The 19,823-nt window shown below is 34.3% G+C and overlaps 4 protein-coding genes and 1 long non-coding RNA gene across 11 annotated transcripts; 3 read left to right on the plus strand and 2 right to left on the minus strand.

The window, feature by feature from the left end:
• Positions 1–49: 49 nt before the first annotated feature.
• Positions 50–4,333, minus strand: LOC114182747 (elongation factor Ts, mitochondrial). Its single transcript, XM_028069679.1, has 7 exons — positions 3,874–4,333; positions 3,714–3,791; positions 3,397–3,571; positions 2,978–3,162; positions 1,996–2,121; positions 1,058–1,146; positions 50–498 (listed from the first exon to the last, which is right to left on the minus strand). The coding sequence occupies exons 1-7, from the start codon at positions 4,213–4,215 to the stop codon at positions 453–455; spliced, it is 1,041 nt and encodes a 346-aa protein (XP_027925480.1). The 5' UTR covers positions 4,216–4,333; the 3' UTR covers positions 50–452.
• A 959-nt stretch (positions 4,334–5,292) lies between these two features.
• Positions 5,293–8,283, minus strand: LOC114181592. 7 transcript variants are annotated; one of them, XR_003603863.1, is made up of 8 exons: positions 8,136–8,283; positions 7,968–8,060; positions 7,797–7,859; positions 7,689–7,734; positions 7,553–7,567; positions 7,175–7,239; positions 5,928–6,322; positions 5,293–5,530 (listed from the first exon to the last, which is right to left on the minus strand). It is a non-coding gene; the product is annotated as an uncharacterized LOC114181592 (long non-coding RNA). The 7 variants fall into 7 exon arrangements; XR_003603862.1 differs by having other exon boundaries at positions 7,175–7,567; positions 7,689–7,722; positions 7,998–8,060; XR_003603861.1 differs by lacking the exon at positions 7,553–7,567 and having other exon boundaries at positions 7,998–8,060.
• A 173-nt stretch (positions 8,284–8,456) lies between these two features.
• On the plus strand, positions 8,457–10,057 carry LOC114181042 (50S ribosomal protein L22, chloroplastic-like). The gene is made up of 2 exons (XM_028067361.1): positions 8,457–8,770; positions 9,460–10,057. Exons 1-2 carry the CDS (start codon positions 8,533–8,535, stop codon positions 9,843–9,845), a joined length of 624 nt encoding a protein of 207 aa, XP_027923162.1. The 5' UTR covers positions 8,457–8,532; the 3' UTR covers positions 9,846–10,057.
• Positions 10,058–12,208: 2,151 nt separating this feature from the next.
• On the plus strand, positions 12,209–16,936 carry LOC114180398 (methionyl-tRNA formyltransferase). Its single transcript, XM_028066710.1, has 12 exons — positions 12,209–12,437; positions 12,782–12,978; positions 13,051–13,113; positions 13,203–13,337; positions 13,425–13,527; positions 13,623–13,693; positions 13,786–13,890; positions 14,277–14,310; positions 14,440–14,540; positions 15,633–15,692; positions 15,748–15,948; positions 16,694–16,936. Exons 2-12 carry the CDS (start codon positions 12,805–12,807, stop codon positions 16,781–16,783), a joined length of 1,137 nt encoding a protein of 378 aa, XP_027922511.1. The 5' UTR covers positions 12,209–12,437; positions 12,782–12,804; the 3' UTR covers positions 16,784–16,936.
• A 1,057-nt stretch (positions 16,937–17,993) lies between these two features.
• On the plus strand, positions 17,994–18,866 carry LOC114180399 (heavy metal-associated isoprenylated plant protein 21-like). The gene is made up of 3 exons (XM_028066711.1): positions 17,994–18,134; positions 18,226–18,301; positions 18,533–18,866. Exons 1-3 carry the CDS (start codon positions 18,048–18,050, stop codon positions 18,820–18,822), a joined length of 453 nt encoding a protein of 150 aa, XP_027922512.1. The 5' UTR covers positions 17,994–18,047; the 3' UTR covers positions 18,823–18,866.
• The last annotated feature ends 957 nt before the right edge of the window (positions 18,867–19,823 follow it).

The following is a 19,823-nucleotide window of genomic DNA, read 5'->3' on the forward strand; positions in this document are numbered from 1 at the left end:
CGTTCAAAGTGCAGCGTATTAATGCGCAAAACTAGCTTTGAAAATGGGATTCACACTATATTTAAATCACTTAAAGGGGACTAAAATTGAAAATACATAATAAGCAAACACAAACATGTCTGCTGTTCCACAATTGTTCCGTTATTCCAAAGTATCAATTTATTTGCTAGCTCTGAAAAAATAAAATCGAGAAACTATGAACTCAAGATATATAACAATAACTATTATTTTGAGAGCCACGCTAATGTGTTCAACTAAAGTAATACAGTCTAACAGAAATCATTTATGATTTCCACTACCGAGTAAAATTTTCAACCGAATCATGTACCTCGTCGCTTGATCAATATCGGAACATACATGTTTGAATATAATCGGCTAGAGAGCAAAAGCCTTAAAAACAAAGCAGAGCTCTCAGAGGGTTCCCTCCCCGAATAGACAGAAACTCCTTAAACTTACGCAACTTGGGCGACAGTCTCAGATGCATCATCTGTTTCTTGCCTGAAAAATGTAGATGGCCAGAAAAAATTGTTAATTCAATCAAAAAAGTAAATTCAAATAAACTCTCAGACATGAAAAGCATAATGGGAGTTTAATCAACGACTTTATTCTCAATTGTTTGAGAGCATTGGATGGGTCAGTCAGGAATACAACGCTGCAAAGCCGAAAAGGAACTTGACTGATTCTGAAGTTTCTAGGTATGAAGACATAACATAATCATTTTAGGTAGGTGAGGTAAAAAATACTTTAGGTTGTACACATTATCATATAAAATGGAGAAATTTAACACTTTTAATTAGCTAAAAATGACACATTACTAGAGACATATCAAAGTAATAATATAAGTTTATTTATGCACTTTAATCCCAAATCCTGTAATTACAGCATGGTGAAAACAAGCAAAACATAATGTCTACAGTAATACGCCACTAACTAAACTACAATACTTTGGTTAAACCCTTAAATATAAGGACAATTGCAATGATTTTCGTTTCAATGGTACACAATTGGAATCTAGAATAAGATAGGAAAAGACTATCCAAAAATGTACTGGTTTTACCCTGCAATTCCTTCCCCAACTTCCATTCTCAGAAAGTTCACAACCCTCACAGATGAACCCACCTCCTTGGATAGATTATCCAGCACCGCCTGCAAAGAAGAATGAGAGATACTAGAAAATCAATTACCAAACAAACAAATTGGTCTAAGATGGATGCTTCACAAAAGGTACGCAGCATTTCACACACATAAATAGCAAATACACATCTAAAGAGTATGCACTTTGTAATTCCACTAAATATATTTATAACGCTAGTCAAAGGCACAGTCTAGAAGCTTAATGGCACTGCAAACAACAAAACACATTCATTTTCTGATTAGTATCCGGAAACATACTGAGGTGAACCACGAGTTTGAAACTTTGAATGACTACCCACAGTTCTATATTGCATATTTGCTTGGAAGAAATTCTCAGCTTCCCAGCAGCAAATATAGGTATCTCATTTCCTATTTAATATCATAAACTCAGAAGTGAAGGAGACATCACTATATAGAGATGATTTTGATTATTGGGGCATGCGGGCTACAAGTTCATATTAAAAAAAAAAAAAGTTTCAACCATAAAACGAAGTAGGATTCCAATAATGTGATAATTAATCAGCCATTTCCAAGAAAGACAACCCAACTCTAACCCTCAAGTGCACCTCTCTTTTGCCTTTTTCAATAGTTAAGACATCATAATTGTCACTGTTCACCAAATTCACAAATTAAGGCGATCTACAACTTGATGCAGGGGCTGTTAACAAATTTATTAATCCCTCACATCAACCATGGTACCGAATAATGAATGCATTTGCTGCCACCAGAACCTTACCAAGAATTGTAAACACCACAACAAGCACTCAGACTGACAACCACCATATGGCTATAGCCATCATAATTTCCACCCTGACATAAATCACAAATGAATCCATTTCAATTCACAAAAACATCACATACCTTCACATTCATAGTGTCATTCATAATGAACTTTTGGTCCATAAATACAACATCCTCAAAATACTTGCGTAGTCGTCCTTCAACCATTTTCTCTACGGCCATCTGAGACTTACCAGAGGATTCTGCCTGAAATAATTAAACCATAGTAAGAGTTAAAAAATTTCGTTTGGTTTTTAAATATTGATAAAGAAAGTGGAACTTTAGCATATGAAGTATATGAATCAAGAAATGAAAAAAATATTGAGCGGATTCCAACTGCTCAACAAAGTTTTCTTCCAATTCTGAATTTTAATTACTAGAGAAAGAGTTGAATTGCTCTAACTAGGCCAACCCTAAACTCTTATTCATCCAGGCACAAGAAGGTTATCATTCTTGTACAGGTGTAACTGGCCACAGTTCATAAAGAAACTAGTTCAAATGTCCATTTTCTCTATTGAACCATACCTCGCCAATTGAAATATAGTTAAAAACTATTATGTACAAGCCAGATTAAACCTACAACACCATCTTAAACAGTCCTTAGAAAGACCCTCTGGTCTGCTGCATCTATGCAAGCATCACCAACTTTCAAACCTATCCCCCAGATGGGAAAATACACGTCAATTAAGGAAACAAGAAAATTAAAGTAGCACAGAACGATTGATACAATATCTGAGAGGGTGTTAACTCAATTTTATGTTGTGACAACTTGCTATTTTTGCTGGTGAAGTTTGTTTGCCTCTTTATGGTTCTACATGTACTTTGCTTTGTGATGTAAGTTATCAATGAAGTAATACAGCAGTTTTTACTCAGTTTTTCTATTGTTACTAACAGAAGGAAAATTCATCTAAATTCATTACTTTAGATTGTACTGAAATAAATGACAGATTTTGAAGTAATTCTCAAAGACCAAAACAAACAGAAGCCTAGCAATTCCATATTAACTACGATTCATGAATTCAGCACAGGCCTGAGCTTGAATCCAAAAGAAATCAACATATACCTGAGATTTAAGAATTTCCCGCTCATTTTCCAAAGCATCTGAAGGCACGAGTTCCTTTGTTAAAAATAATGGCTTTGCTGCCACAACATGCATGGCCAATTCTGATCCAACACGCTGTAGAGCTTCCACTTGTGTTTTACCATCATCTACTTCAAGGGACAAAATTCCAGCAATGCGACCCAAACCTAATCAAACAAACAGGAGAGAGTCAGGATCCTTATTGGGTCCAGTTTCTAGGTACCGCAAGGTAACAACATATAGTAAAACAAAATGATACTGATCTCATTCCAACAACTTCAAGCGTGTAAATACATACACTGCCCCGACATTTCACATGCAATGCAAGAGTGGCAAAAGATTGGTAAGTGCAGAGCAAAAAGTAAAAAGAACAAAAACAAGAAGTGGAATGAATTTTTTACCCGGTTGGGGACTGGTATGAAGATACGTAGATATAAAACCGTTGGATGAAGTAGGCAAGACATAACCTCTTCTAAGCCTGACATTCTCCCCCATCATGGCAGCCACTTCAGTGATTGCATTTTGAACGGTCGTTTCTCCGCTGATCTTCGGATGCTCAAGATTCAACGTCGTGTCCTGGCAAATACAAGCAATGATGTCAATAAACACACACTGTGACAACATCGTAACTCGAGAGGATTTTAGGAAACGAGGAAACTCAGTTCATTTATATAAAAGAGGTTCATTGCAACAACATTAAGAGCGTTCATTAACGTACATCCAAAGATTGAGGTCCGACATGAAAGGCAGAAGAAGAGCTATCGAGCGACAACGCTTGCTTTGCCAAACACAATGCCTGAAGATTTAAGAAGAGAGTGAGTGAGGAAATGTGTGAAAAAGATTGGTAATTGAAATATGATGAATATGAAGAATCAAACCAAGTGTCGGAAAATGTCGTTTCGGGCGACAAAATCAGTCTCGCAGTTGAGTTCGATGAGAGCGACTTTGGCGGGGGTTTGGGCGAGGGCGAGCAAACCTTCGGAGGCGATTCGAGAAGATTTTTTGGAAGCCAAAACTTTTCCCCTTTTTCTGAGTTCCTTCTGAGCAGCGTCGATGTCCCAATTGGAATCCACCAGAGCGGCTTTAACGTCCTTGATCGGAGCGCTTGTTCTCTCTCGCAATTGCTTTATTAGATTCACGTTTTCCGATGAAGAAGAAGAATATGAACGATTCCGGCTTATGAAAACACAAACACGTTTTGCGGCTCCATAGAAGGCCATAGCGAAAGAGAAAGTGAAGCTCAGTTGATGAAATGCTAGCTAGGGCTTTTCAACACTTTCCTCTTACACACCAACTCTCTGTAAAATCCATGATTAACAATGGAAAGGTGGAATGTTTTTCCAAGGTACCAAAGTTCCAATTTTTTTTTTCTTCTTCCTAAGTATAATTAAAAAAAATTGAAATGGTGAAAAAAATTATTTTAAAAAAAGTAATTTTCTGGTAAATTTTATACAAATTATTAAACTATAGAAACTAAATAATTAATATATTTTTATTAGTAGTAAATTTATGAATTTGTTTGTTTAATTTGTATTTATTATTATAAATAATATTATATATATATATATATATATATATATATATATATATATATATAATTTCAATTTAGTTATTCCAATGCCTAAAGAAATTGTAATAATTCAAAAAATGAAATACATATTTCCAATATTAATTTAAATCATTTATTTAAATTATAACTTAAATTTTCATTTTTTATTACCAAATAATTTTCTCACCGTTAAAAATTCTTTACAGTGTTATAAATTTTAAATCACAAAGTTTCATCATAAAAATTATATTTTTCAACAATGCTATATATTTAGAAAATAAATAATTGTAACGTATCATTTCATTACCAATTTTGTCTAACTTAATTTAATATAGTATTCCATATATTACGCAGCTAACTTAATAAGTTTATTAAAGTTATTATAATACTTAACAAGTTTGTGAAATATTACTAATTTTAATTAATATATGACTTTTTTAATTTGTAAAAGTTGTAATTCCTTTTTCTTTTTAGTTTAAACAAGAAGAACCATCGTAAACATTCATATCAGGTTCAGGTCTGAAAAGAAAACCATACACTAAAATATCAATAACTCCATTAAACATGTAATTCCAACTTGATTAAACCTAATTTTTAATTAAGTAGTAGTTGGTTGTCTCGTAAAACTAGAGATGTCAATAGAAATAAACATTATTCACCACATTCACCACAGTACAAGAGATGATTTTTTTTTTCTTTTTTTAGTTCATCACATTGGTCTAATCTTGCATTTACAGTATATTTCATATTTTTTTTTACCAAAATATATATTAAAAGCGTTTCCTTTTATGAGGTACATAATTTTACAATATTAATTATTACAAATTATAGAATTTTATCAAAGTGGGAAAAACCACATGTATAAAAAATGGTGATCCAGAATTGTTTGCAACTTCTGCAGCTCTCTGCCTCATCATCTCCATTACAGCAACCTCCTCAAGTGTTCTTTTAAATCTCTGACCTTATGAAATCCATTCACATCAGACCTTATGAAGAGAAGAGCAACATCGTCACTGAGCATGGTGAATTGGTGCACAACCATAAAGAATTCAATAGTATGCAATTAAAGTATTATCCCGTGTAAATAACAACGTATTTTGTAAACCTCCCCTCTCCTCCCGAAAAATAAATTGCCAATTCATTGATAATAATCAGAAAAAGTTTAACATACTGATATCATTGATAGTAACCAAATAAACACTCCAACAACATGTATGTTCTACATATGCATAAAATTCAAGAAAAATTCATAATTCTCACATTCCTCTTCACACTCAAATTTCACTAGATGCATGATTTCCTTATTTGAAATGCAATATAACCAACTTATAAACATGATCATTAAAATGACAAGGATAGGGTCAAATATAATCTCATTCAAACCTGTAATACTCGTAGTTGCCTAGCTTCCTTGTTCTGAGAGCATCACGATCTGCCATTGATGGATGATTTGTCAATTTATGAGGATGATCCGTGCCACCATCCTTTTGATAGCAAGCATTGCACACATCATATTCAGAGCACACTTCACAACGCCAACCTTGGCCTGTTTCTATGTCAAGACGACAAATGTTACATGTAGTAACAAATGCAGGAGCAGTTGGATTATGAAGATGATAGAGAACCATCATAGAGGAATGCTTGGCCCGTCTTAGAGTATCATACTGATAATGATTTCCCTGGCAGAGACTCAGAAATGCCTGACTAGTGTCAAAGAACTCACTCTCAAGAATCTCATCTTTGTCCTTTGTATCGGCAGGTACATCAATAATTTCCACCTGCAAAAGACATACAGGGTTCGAAAAATTCCAAATTCATTTTTTTCTAAATTGTAAGTCATCAAAAGAAAATATTAAATCAAATTTCGAGCTCCATAACCAGGGTGATTCAAAGCCAAGTTGAAGTACTAAAATATGACACGGGAAACCCTAAACCTTAACATACACTAAAAGAAAAATCTATATAAACACTATCTGTGACGAGACTGATTATTAGAGGTAGTCATTTGGGGAAGTTGCCTACAAATAAGAAAAAGGGTTGATAGGATCTTGTAATTTGAAAGGGATTTCGGATTGTTGTATGTCAAAACCATGATACATATTATGCATTTTAGGAAGTTTTTTTTATTTTATCCTTGCTATAAATTTATTCTTCATTACAATAGTATCTTGCTATCAATACTAGGATTATGTATTCAGACTCAATCCCATAATTACCTGCATTTGTTTCCTTAGAATTAGGTCTCTATATTTCCTAAAATAACCAGCAGGTTCATGTATTTATAGATCCAATGGCCTCATTATTGTAATACAGAAGAACTATATCATTCTTTCTAAATTAGAGATTGTAGGATAACCCAAACCTCTAAAGCACCGGATCTGAATCTCAAATGTATTAGCTCATAATCATTTTTTCACATGTGTTATACACCCAGGATATATGACTAGGAATGTCATATATGTATTAGTAAGTATTGGTTGCATTATAACAACAATATCCTTAACATTATGGAAGTATGTAACATTCATAGCTGCCTAGAGCTAACAATTTTTCACATCTGTAAAGGTTAGAAAAACTGGTGAAAAATCAATCACTTTACATGTGAACATAAAAAATGCCTGCTTACTCACAGGATAAAGGATGCGCTTCTCCCTCTGGTTAAAAGGATGCCGCTCTCTCTCTTCACGCTTTAGTTCTGCTTCATAACACCAACGAGAACACTGTTATCAACATATTGAACATCTTTGAATATAAAGGGAAAAAGCAAGACAGTGTGTGACAAGTAAAATTGCTAGCTGTATATAAACACATTGAAGGCAGAGGAGGCATCAGTCCTGAACAAGCTCCATGTATTTGATAATCAAATGGATTTAAACAAAAACAAAAATCACGTGTATAAATAAAAAAAAAGGATAAAAAAAAACACAATATAGAATACTGGCTTCTTGGGTTGAGTGAAGGTTCACATATTGCATTTTGTAAGGAAAGTGAGGAACTTAGCTGCTTACACTGCACGTTGGAATCTATACAAGGTAGGAACTCAATCAGTGGAGAACACTATCAAAATGCCTAAATAAGAATATCTTAAGTACAGAGATCACCCAGAGAAAGGTACACAGAACAACAAAAATGGAAGAATCATACCTTTATGAAAGAGGAGCTCAAGCAAATCAGGTGCCTACACAGAAATCTAAAGTTTTGTCAGAAGCAGGGAGAAAATGAAAACAAATTGACAGCTATGGTTAATGCAACCTGATGAATATCAGAATAATAACCCAATCCTCATCACCCAATCCTCATCAGTTCTCCCCAAACCTGCATCGGAACAAATTAATATCAGAATAATAACAGAGCTCAATGCAACCTAATGAATTGCATATTGCATAGACAGTGTAAATAAACATGGAATGAACGTGGAATTACAAGAAAATGGCGTGTGTATATGATGAGAACCTCGAACAAAGAATGTGGAGAAGCAGAAGCATTGAGAAGCATGTCAAGGACTATGGCGGAGACCTGAAAAGCAGAGAATGAAATGAAACAGAAAAAAGTGAAGAAGGAGGAAGGTAGCATGAGTTCTCAGAGAGATACCTGAGGTGCGGGAGGGAAGGAGAGACACTCTGCAAACAGCACAACCGTGGAGTCGAATCATGGTGGTTGCGGTTGTGGATGTGGCCGTGGAGGGCAAAGAACCACACCACCTATAGCTATGCATTTGCACTTCCCTTTCTTCTCTCTCTGTCTCATATCACAATTATACATAATATTTTTTTAATCAATTCAACATATTGAAAATTAAAAATTTTGAAGGTAAAAGTAAATTTGTAATGGTTTACAGAAGAAAAAAAGAAAACAAATAGTTATTCAGGTAAATATTAATTTTGAAAAAGAACCGAATTGAAGAAAAAAAAACCCCTCTCTCCCCTTTATCTTATCCATCTCTCTCACTCCTTGGTTTGCAGAGCAGGGGTAGCATAGCATAACAGAAATGGCTGTTTCTCTGTCAGTGAACCGTCCTCTCCTTCGTCTTCACCACAAGCAACCATCTTTACCGGTGGGCGTCGCTCCCCAACTCCACTTCCACCGTCAGCCCAAGCTCGCCGGAATTCGGTGCTCCTCCTCGGCCTCCCATTTTACCGACAAAACCCTCATTTCCATCAAACCCAACACTTCCCACCTCAACCACGACCCCCTCGTTTGTCGCTTCAACGCTTCCCAGTTCGGAGGTACGCTATTTCTCTTTCTCCTTCATTTCTATTCACCCTTCTCCATAACATGCTTCTTCCATCTTCTTCTCATTTCAACCTCGCAACTCTCAATTTTCGTGTTTCCGCTTCTTCTACATCAAATATTAGCCCCAATTTTATCTATTGCATTCTATTGTGCCTTCTTCTCACAATATATCCTGCATCTAGATATTACTGTCGGCAGGGTCTTTTTCTTCACATTATTTGTCCTTCATTCATCTTGTTTCCAGGGGTAAAATCCAGTAATCAGTATTCTATTGTATTGTGAATTCCCAATTTCACAATTATGAATGTGTATTTGTCAACATGGTTTTAGTCAGTAATCAGTGTTGTGTTGTGAATATATATATTGCATACCACTATTAGTTCATGTACATTTCCTTCAATCAAAGGGTGAAAATTCTTCCTTATATGTTTGTATGTGAAATGCAAAGAAGACATGAGTGACTGACTGAAGAGTATGAGGTTTTTCTGAGTCTCATTCTCACACAACCAAGAGGCTTACATCAGAAATTTTAGGCTGTCAAGTATTTAGCTTTTTACATTTTACGGGTGAAGTTGTATCTCCAATGTTCCATCATGTGTAGATCTTAATCTGGTGAGAGATATGCAGCTTAGAAGGAATTGGGAAAAGATGTAACCGATATTTAAATTTAATGCTGGTGCAGGACAGGAGAGCAGCAAATTGGTGGAAGCTTACGCTGTTGGGCGAAATATTCGTATGTCTGCTAATAAAGCTCGAAGAGTGATCGATCAGATTCGTGGACGAAAATACGATGAAACACTTATGATATTAGAACTCATGCCTTATCGAGCGTGTGAAGCCATTCTGAAGATAGTGTTTTCTGCTGGAGCAAATGCTAGCAATAACCTGGGTTTAAGCAAGGGAAGTTTGGTTATCAGTAAAGCAGAGGTTAATGAAGGAAGAACAATGAAAAGGGTAAAACCTGTGGCTCGAGGGCGTGCTCATCCAATTCAAAAGCGCACTTGTCATATAACCATCACTGTAAAAGGCTCACCAAGTGAATCCATCGTGGAAGCGAACCCTGCATAATCCCTTTTCGGACTAATGTATGTACTCCTTATGATGAGTTAGTTCCCTTTACCCTTTATATTTGATCAAAATTTCTGTATTTCGACATTATGTACTTCATTTTATACCTTGTGACTTAGGGGAGTGATGAACATGTTAAATATTCAATTTAATTAGTCCTGAAGATGAATGGTTTTGTATTGCAATTTGAGAAAAAATTGTGACATTGCTAATACTTACCAAAACTAAGTAATTTAGATTCAGCATCCAGTACTAAGCAAACAATTCTGAGTTACTAAAATTAGTTCCTTCTATTGGTAATGTATTACGTAGTACATGTCTGATATCACGGTGGATATGAAAGGAACCACGTTAATTCTACTGAAACCATTCTGGACTCAAATTTAGGTGTTTGATTGTCAAAGAAAAATCACTCTCGAAGTAAAGTAAGATGGCCATGAAGAACTGGGGAATACCATTTGTTTCACCCAGAAACAATTTGTCTTTTTAGGAGTTGTATTTTCTCTAGGTTGTCTTGTCCTCATCTCATCTAAATTTTGCTTCATCTCTTCCTTCTCAAAGCAGTCGCCATTATATCTGGTTTATAAAGTCGACATTTCTTTCTGTAAGGAACAAAAAGACATACCAGTTTCTGTGGTGCAATGAGTCCAGTCTTTTTTACAAAAGATGAATCAAATTAAACCTTGTTCCATTCACAAAGTAGTAGTGATGGTTACTAATTTCAGAAATTCTTATATTGTCCAGGCTATGTAAATTTGAAGGGCTTGTTTAATTGTGCTTGTGCATGAGAAGTACTCAAGTGACAGTGGAAGTGAATGAATGCTTAGGGTTATATTTTAGTTTTCCTTATGCTCATAATTCTTTTCTTAATTTAGTTCCCAATCATGAAATAAAAATATTTTTCTCAAATTAGTTTTCTCGTTGAAAACCTAATTCAAATAAATGACAAAGCGCATAAAGGATGATTAATTGATCTAATTGGAAATTAGGGTTAATGGTTGGTCATACATTATTTCCAAATTTGATTGCTCCATATGTCTATTAGTTGTGGTATAATGACTGAATACAAAATACATTGAAGTGAAATAAACAGAAAATAAGTTTCATATGCAAGTTCCACCATGACTATAATAAGTTTAACTTTAATTATCAATGATAAACACAACTTTTAATTATACTAACTGAAAGAAGCCACCTCCAATTTTGGAATAATGCGTGACTCTGTAAAAAAAGTAAAAAAACTGATGATAGAGTTCCACCTTTTTCTTGATGTATTTTATTGTACTTGAAGATTTTTCTCAAGTCTTTTAATTTTAAGCAAACTTCTCTAGTTAAGATAAGAACAGATAGTTAATCTTTTAAACAGCTTTAAATATTTCAAATAATACTTAGGACATGTTTGGTTTCTTAAGGTTAATCTTGATAGAATTCCACTTCTTTTAGACCTTTTTGGTTCATGGAGTAATGATTTCTTGAATATTAAAACAAAATTGAATTGCCAAAGACCATATATTCTTCTTCATCATTTCTTGCTACTTTGAGCCTTGTCAATAGGTTGAAAATCTCCACATACGGATTTATAATATATTTGTTTGTTATAATTTATTTTTTTAAGATGTATATATTTTTTAAGTGTAGTATTTTAAAATTGAATCAATATCTTTAATTTTCGTCAAGTAAAATAAGAAAGGAGTATTTAAAATAAAATAAAAAAAGGATTACAACTTTTACAAATTAAAAAAGTCATATATTAATTAAAATTAGTAATATTTCACAAACTTGTTAAGTATTATAATAACTTTAATAAACTTATTAAGTTAGCTGCGTAATATATGGAATACTATATTAAATTAAGTTAGACAAAATTGGTAATGAAATTATATGTTACAATTATTTATTTTCTAAATATATAGCATTGTTGAAAAATATAATTTTTAAGACGAAACTTTGTGATTTAAAATTTATAACACTGTAAAGAATTTTTAACGGTGAGAAAATTATTTGGTAGTGAAAAATGAAAATTTAAGTTATAATTTAAATAAATGATTGAAGTTAATATTGGATATGTATTTAAATTTTGAATTATTATAATTTCTTTAGGCATCGGAATAACTAAATTGAAATTTAAAATATATATATATATATATATATATATATATATATATTATTTATAATAATAAATACAAATTAAACAAACAAATTCATAAATTTACTACTGATAAAAGTATATTAATTATTTAGTTTCTATAGTTTAATAATTTGTATAAAATTTATCAGAAAATTAATCTTTTTTTAAATTTTTTTTTTCACCATTTCAATTTTTTTAATTATACTTGGGAAGAAGAAAAACAGGAATGGCTGTTTCTCTGTCAGTGAACCGTCCTCTCCTTCGTCTGCACCGCAAGCAACCATCTTCACCGGTGGGCGTCGCTCCCCAACTCCACTTCCACCGTCAGCCGTAGCTCGCCGGAATTCGGTGCTCCTCCTCGCCCTCCCATTTTACCGACAGAACCCCCATTTCCATCAAACCCAACACTTCCCACCTCAACCACGACCGCCTCGTTTGTCGCTTCCACGCTTCCCAGTTCGGAGGTACGCTATTTCTCTTTCTCCTTCGTTTCTATTCACCCTTCTCCATAACATGCTTCTTCCATCTTCTTAAAATGAGGTCTCTCTGAGTCTCATTTCTGTTATGCTATGTTACCCTGCTATGCAAACCAAGGAGTGAGAGAGATGGATAAGAAAAAGGGGAGAGAGGGTTTTTTTTTTTTTTTTTCAATTCTGTTCTTTCTCAAAATTAATATTTACCTGAATAACTATTTGTTTTCTTTTTTCTTGTGTAAACCATTAAAAATTTACTTTTACCTTTAAAATTTTTAATTTTTGATATGTTGAATTGATTTAAAAAAATTATGTATAATTGTGATATGAGACAGAGAGAGAAGAAAGGGAAGTGCAAATGCATAGCTATAGGTGGTGTGGTTCTTTGCCCTCCACAGCCACAACCACAACCACAACCGCAGCCACCATGATTCGACGGTTGTGCTGTTTGCAGAGTGTCTCTCCTTCCCTCCCTTTCTCTTCTGCTCCCACCGCCACCAAGAAGCCCCTTGTCTTGTTGGGGGCACCTCAGGTATCTCTCTGAGAACTCATGCTACCTTCCTCCTTCACTTTTTTCTGTTTCACTTCATTCTCTGCTTTTCAGGTCTCCGCCATAGTCCTTGACACGCTTCTCAACGCTTCTGCTTCTCCACATTCTTCATTCGAGGTTTCTCATCCATACACACGCCATTTTCTTGTAATTCCACGTTCATTCCATGTTTATTTACACTGTGTATGCAATATGCAATTCATCAGGTTGCGGCCATCGTGACTCAGCCACCTGCTAGAAGGGACAGGGGCAAGAAGCTCTCCCTCTCTCCCTTGGCCACTCATGCTCTTGACAGAGGCTTCTCCCCCGATCTCATTTTCACTCCCCTTAAAGCTGGAGATGTACCTAACTTTTCTGTCCTATTCTCTTTATTGCGTTTTTTTTTTCTTCTAAATTTTCTTCTTTCTCATCCAATTCAATTTCTCCAGGATGATTTCTTGTCAAATTTAAAAGCTTTGCAACCTCACTTGTGCATTACAGCTGCCTATGGCAATATATTACCTACCAAGTTTCTAGATATTCCTCCATTGGGTTTGTCACCTCCTCCTCTAATGCCAGCCATGATGTTGCTAAATCTATAAAAAAATTAGACCTCTGTGAAACCTTTCCATTTGCAAATATCTCAGGAACAGTCAACATTCACCCTAGCCTGCTGCCATTGTATCGTGGTGCTGCTCCTGTTCAAAGGGCATTGCAGGTTCCCCCATTTCTTTTGTCAATCCCTAGATTCTCAATGCTTCTATTTCCTTAACTTATTTTGCTGGTGGTTTGTATTGATTTGTACACTAGGATGGTGTTAAAGAAACTGGAGTGTCATTAGCATTCACCGTTCGTGCTCTGGATGCTGGACCCATCATTGCTACTGAAACAATGCAAGTTGATGATCAAATAAAGGTATGCTTTCTGTTTGTCCGTCTCTGCTACAATTGGTGTGAGTGGAATGGAAATGCATCATCAGCCCTTTGATTTATATATCAAAGAAGTTCAGTGTTTTTACATATAATATTTATCCTTCGTTTGTAACCTAGTTTGAAATGTTTCCACTTCTGGTTTGGATGTGTAAAACTGGTGCATATTATATCAAGGGTTACAATCTCCCTTAATTTTATTAATAGTATATCAGGTTCGATATTAGAATATACGGTAAAATCTTCTGGAATTTTTATTGGTTTAGCATTCTGGATTGCCTCTAACCATAGCTGTCAATTTGTTTGGTGAAACTTACAAGGCAGGTATTCTTTTTCTCCCTGCTTCTGACAAAACTTTAGATTTCTGTGTAGGCACCTGATTTGCTTGAGATCCTCTTTCATAAAGGTATGATTCTTCCATTTTTGTTGTTCTGTGTACCTTTCTCTGGGTGATCTCTGTACTTAAGATATTCTTATTTGGGCATTTTGATAGTGTTCTCCACTGATTGAGTTCCTACCTTTGTTTGACAAACAGGATCTGAACTTTTGATTAGGGAACTTCCTTCTATACTTGATGGATCAGCAAGATTAAAGGCGCAACCTCAAGATGACTCTAAGGCTACATTGGCTCCTAAGGTATGTGAGCCTTGATTTTGTTACCGGGAAGCTGAATAGAAAATAACAATTCCATTAATATTTGTTCGGTATATATCAGGTCCTCCAAATTTTGGGTCCAAAATACTATCTAGAGTGTTGAAAGTTGATATTGCATATACTCTTAAAAATTTATTGTATTTCTGCGAACAAATTAATGGTTAAAAAATGCAACAAGGTTGTTGATTCTCTTTTGAAGTCAGTAACATAAATTTCCTTTAAATAATATTCAAAAGAGTGCGAATGAGAGGCCACAAGCACAACATTATCGACAATAAATTCAAGGGGTAGAAAGAAGACATTAGAAGATATGGGTATTGTATATTCCTCTTTACACCATACAATACATATTGCCTTCATTTTAATCCCCCATATATTCCTAACAAAACCCATACATGATAATTCTCAAAGGTGGAAAGACTCATCTAGTGAATCCAAAGGAACAATTTGTAAGTAAATTCATGCTAAGATTCGGGGACTCATTCTGATGTTGCAAATAATAAAGAAAAGCTTCACAATGCAAAAATTAAGTGGCTTACTGTTTCTGGATTCATTAGTTCATAACACATGTTAGGTAAAAGAGCTGTCACTCAAGAGGTCTACATCTGCAAATTTCCACTTGTATAGATTCTAACGTGCAGTGTAAGTAGCTAAGTTCCTCACTTTCCTTACAAAATGCAATATGTGAACCTTCACTCAACCCAAGAAGCTACTAGTCTATAAGAAGTATATCCCTGAGAAATAGTCTTCCTTGGTGTTGCATCAGTTACAAATTTTTATGTTTTTTCTTTTTCTCCTGTCTCTAATTTTCCAATACTTCCAGAGCTCCTGTGTTCAGAAATAGGGTTTCATGCTATTTGTGTTCACATGATTTCATTTAGCAGTTAGCTGTAGTTCAGTTAGAAAACCTGTGAATGTCAAAGATTCAATGGTTATGGTTTGTATTACGCGCCTTTCTGTTCAATGCAGTAAACATCCCGTTATTCATAAGAATAAGAAAATACTCGGGTATACACATTTCGAAAAATATCTTTCTTATAAGGAGTTAGTCATTTTTTTTTCTACTTTATGCAGATAACTTCAGATGAATCATGGCTATCCTTTGATGAAGAAGCATATGTTCTACACAATAAGGTAAACTTCATGATCTTATCCGAAGGGCACAAGTTGTGACATAAAACAATTTTAGGTTCGTGCCTTTTCAGGGTGGCCAGGGACTCGAGCAAGAGTGTTAGTGATTGAGAAAAATGGTGAGCAGAAAACTTTGGATATTAAAATTATAACCACACGACTTAGCAGTCATGAAAGTGTGCAGTTCAATGAAGCAGATGATGTTGCATTTGTTGAGGGTGCGTTGGTGTTTCCATGTGGAAGGGGTACCACAATTGAGGTACGTTTTTATATCATGTTTGCACCACCTAGGTAGGTGATGATGGGTGGAAACCAGTTACCTTTTGAAATTTGTTACTGTATATCCCTTTTGCTGAAGCTGCTGCTTAATAATTATCTTTTTCTGAAAATTTCTATTTAATATATTTCATGCACGAGTTTACATAAAAAATGGGAAATTCCCGCCGCTCTTGTTCTCCTTTTGTCCAAGTACTCTTTGAAATTCTCTGACTGTCTTGCATCTTGGAATCAACATCAAATGTATTATGTATGAAATTAATGTCAACTATGAAAATTGAAATTCCTGTCACGCATTCAAGAGGCTTTTGTCCTTTCAATGATTACATGTTTGTCTCATCCAATAGGAATTGGATTTTATGATTGTAATTCTTGCCCTCTTAATGACAGTTGTGTTTTTTAACAGTTTTTTAATATAAATCTTACATTTTCAAAAGTAGAATGGAAACAAATAATATCGAATGAAGAATTGTATATCCTCACTTTTCTATTGAAAGAGCATTCGCACTTGAAAATACAAGATCTTCGAGTTTGTAATTACTTGCTTTCTGAGATACAGTTAACAAGTGTTTTTCTTTTATATCACGAGGCCAAGCATTAAGGAAGCACTTGCTGTTCAATCTATAAATAAGAACACCTTTTGTACACAAATTTAGTATAGGTATGCAAGCCCAAAATTCTTGCATGTCAAATATACCTTTCTGAATCAGTGACACTGTAACTCTCAGGTATTGGAACTTCAGCTTCCTGGAAAAAAGGCAGTAAATGCAGCTGCCTTCTGGAATGGGCTGCGTGGGCAGAAGCTGAAGAAATTATGAACAAGGCATATTTTAAATTATTTTTTTAGCTGTTTAGGAAATCGATTTTGTTTTAAAATGATTTAAATTTTTATTTCTGGACTGATTTTATATTGTATCAAGCTGTGCAATTTTCTACTGAAGTGCCTCTCAAACATGCATTCATTCTACTTCTTTATTTATGTATTACATTGGTTTACCACCATAGATTAACAGATACTTGTTTGAGCTAGGTAAATTACTGGAGTGATCTTACTGAAATTACAAGCTCATTGCCGAATAACTGATTGCATAAGAAAAGTTGGCACAGTGCACAAGATTTTTTTCTCTCACTTAAACCGATCTAAACTATACAAAATGTGAGTGCAGTAGTTTAGTGTTGCAATTAAGGTCACACTCATTCATCTCCTTCACTCAACAAAGTGTTTGAATCATGCGCATTACAGTTATTCTTCTATCTCTTTCTATCTGTTTGATGTGGGTCTAAAGAAGAGCAACTTTAAACTTTCGGTAGGCAACAAGCAATAACATATTGAGTAAATCATTGTGCTCTTTACTTTGGGATTGAATCCATAATCATTAATCAATATTATTGTTGCGGAAAGTATTAAATCATTTTCTTCCTTCCTCACGCCGTAGCGCCGCTCTTTTATTTATATATTTCAATCTTACAACCATTCTTATCTCTTTCGAACTACAATAATGCCCATATTCGGCCATCTACTATAGTTAATATAAACACAAAAATACATGAATGAAGCATTATATCATGGTTTGGTTGAGGAAAGAAAATAAAAATAGGAGAAACAATAGCTTGTTTACATTTTTACTGTGTTTTAACTTCTCATTAGTTTAAACCTACTTGCAATATTCATAATTAATGTTTCACAGAAGAGACTAACTCACGAGCTAACATTTACAAAACCTTAATGTTAATAAGCTGGTACCAAGATATTGAACTATTCAAATAATTTAATGAAACAGTGGACAAAATCATATAATAAAAGGCATTATTGGAGCAATTTGTTAGGGTGAAATGTGGATAGGCAAACCATAATCATTGCACAAAAACTGAAAGACAAGATAAATATAAAGAATCGAAAAAATGAATAAAATATGGGACTGGCAGAGGCAACACCAATGCAGCGTTAGAGTTGCTAACCTTTTCAGAACATATGTCCCCATTAATAATTACAGTTTATAATATATAATACAATGCTTAAGATACTGCTTTTCCAACTAGTCCTCTCAATCTATTATATATAAACCCTATTCATTGCTCTGAATGAGTCATCACAAAATGGGTGCACTTGATTACCTCTCCAACTTTTGTACTGTAACCACCACTAGGACCAAGCACAAACCAATGCAGGTAAGAACTTCTTCTTCCTTCACCTTGCTCCTCCTCAATTCATCATTATTACTATTCACATGCCTTGAGTTGCTTTAAATTTTAATTTCAGACTGTTGAGATCAAAGTCAGAATGGACTGCGATGGTTGCGAAAGAAGAGTTCGAAATGCAGTCACTTCACTAAAAGGTGTTGCTTATAAAAATATATGCATCATTCTGTCTCCTGCAATACATAAATTGTTAATACAGATCTCTTATGCTGATTTTGTAAGATTGAAGATTGACTTAAACTTAATATTCTTTTCTTAACATTTCTTAACATCACGGTATCAGAGTCGAGTCTATCGTAACAAAATTTGTTGATAGTTGAGTTTATTGTTTCAACATATTAACGTATATCTCAGTTGTTGTTGTGTAGGAGTGAAATCTGTGGAAGTGAACAGAAAGCAGAGCAGGGTGGTGGTGAGTGGATACGTGGATCCAAACAAGGTGTTGAAGAGGGTAAAGAGCACAGGGAAGGTGAGAGCAAAGTTTTGGCCATATGTGGAACAGCATCTTGTGTACTATCCATATGCCACAGGAGCATATGATCGAAGAGCACCCTCTGGATATGTCAGAAACGTTGTGCAGGCTTTTCCAGATCCTCCCCAAGACAACTTTCTCTCCTTCTTCAGTGACGACAACGTTCATGCATGTTCCATCATGTAATCATCTCCGTCATATCAAATAAACCAATAACCTTCTACTCTTCTTCTCTTCTCTTCTCATGCAATGCTGTGTACGCATTCTCTTTTTTTTCTTTTTCATATCTCTCTCATATCTCATGCATGCCTTATCATTGCACGTTAAGAAAAATGAAAAAAAAAAAAAAAAGAACTATGTGTATATAAGTCATAACTTAAATATATATATTTTACTGTGATGTAAAAATGGAAAAATAAAAGTCTTATAATAATATTTTAAGAAGAGGAGACTAAAAACAATTCCCGTGACGAAGAAAATTAATTATTAATTGCAAGGCGCACCCAGCATTTAAACAGTTTCCCGCACAATACAAGTTGACAACAGCTTAGAACACACGTCCCTAAATTTTGGCTTTATTGCAAAACACATCCCTCAAACTTAGCTTTTACTGTTCTTAATTATAAAAAAGGACCTGTGAATTATCTGAAAACAATTTTTTAAAAATGTTCTGTCTTTTTTTATTATTGTAATCTCATGTGATGTGATGATCCCACCATTTAAAACAGTACACCCACAAATGTGGAATGTTGTTATGGAAATAATTGGTGTAGCTTTTGACTTTGCAGTAATAATTAACAAATGTTATGGAAACATTTTTCTGCATAATTTCCCTTCTCTTTTCTCTCTAAAGAGAAAACTTGACATCCAAGTATTTAATTTTGAACATGAAGAATAACATCTTGATCAAATGTAACCATAATGAAGCAACCCTATCTGGTTTATACTAAAATTTTACCTCATACCTAAACTAAACATAACATTAACAAGTAGTTATTTGATTTCCATTAACACAGTTCCTACTGGCATATTACATGACATAACATGTGTACGTATGTTGTTTGAGCTTTAATCTGAAAAGAGTTTCAGTGTCCAAAAGGTAGTCCTGCAGAAAGTAAGAGAGAAGAGTGAATTGAGTAATATACTAGACATAAACAATTTGTATGTATAAATATCTGTATATATAT

This window comes from Vigna unguiculata, chromosome 4, assembly GCF_004118075.2.
Source record: "Vigna unguiculata cultivar IT97K-499-35 chromosome 4, ASM411807v1, whole genome shotgun sequence".
Taxonomy (NCBI): Eukaryota; Viridiplantae; Streptophyta; class Magnoliopsida; order Fabales; family Fabaceae; genus Vigna; species Vigna unguiculata.

Coding starts and splice junctions, on each gene's coding strand:
- LOC114181042 (XM_028067361.1), top strand. CDS start 8,533: ATGGCTGTTTCTCTGTCAGTGAACCGTCCTCTCCTTCGTCTTCACCAC. Junction 8,771..9,459: donor CAACGCTTCCCAGTTCGGAG/GTACGCTATTTC, acceptor ATGCTGGTGCAG/GACAGGAGAGCAGCAAATTG.
- LOC114180399 (XM_028066711.1), top strand. CDS start 18,048: ATGAGTCATCACAAAATGGGTGCACTTGATTACCTCTCCAACTTTTGT. Junction 18,135..18,225: donor CCAAGCACAAACCAATGCAG/GTAAGAACTTCT, acceptor TTTTAATTTCAG/ACTGTTGAGATCAAAGTCAG. Junction 18,302..18,532: donor TGCAGTCACTTCACTAAAAG/GTGTTGCTTATA, acceptor GTTGTTGTGTAG/GAGTGAAATCTGTGGAAGTG.
- LOC114180398 (XM_028066710.1), top strand. CDS start 12,805: ATGCATAGCTATAGGTGGTGTGGTTCTTTGCCCTCCACAGCCACAACC. Junction 12,979..13,050: donor TCTTGTTGGGGGCACCTCAG/GTATCTCTCTGA, acceptor TCTGCTTTTCAG/GTCTCCGCCATAGTCCTTGA. Junction 15,693..15,747: donor CATATGTTCTACACAATAAG/GTAAACTTCATG, acceptor AAACAATTTTAG/GTTCGTGCCTTTTCAGGGTG.
- LOC114182747 (XM_028069679.1), bottom strand. CDS start 4,215: ATGGCCTTCTATGGAGCCGCAAAACGTGTTTGTGTTTTCATAAGCCGG. Junction 2,122..2,977: donor GGGAAATTCTTAAATCTCAG/GTATATGTTGAT, acceptor TAATTATTTCAG/GCAGAATCCTCTGGTAAGTC. Junction 499..1,057: donor GTTGGGGAAGGAATTGCAGG/GTAAAACCAGTA, acceptor TACATTTTTCAG/GCAAGAAACAGATGATGCAT.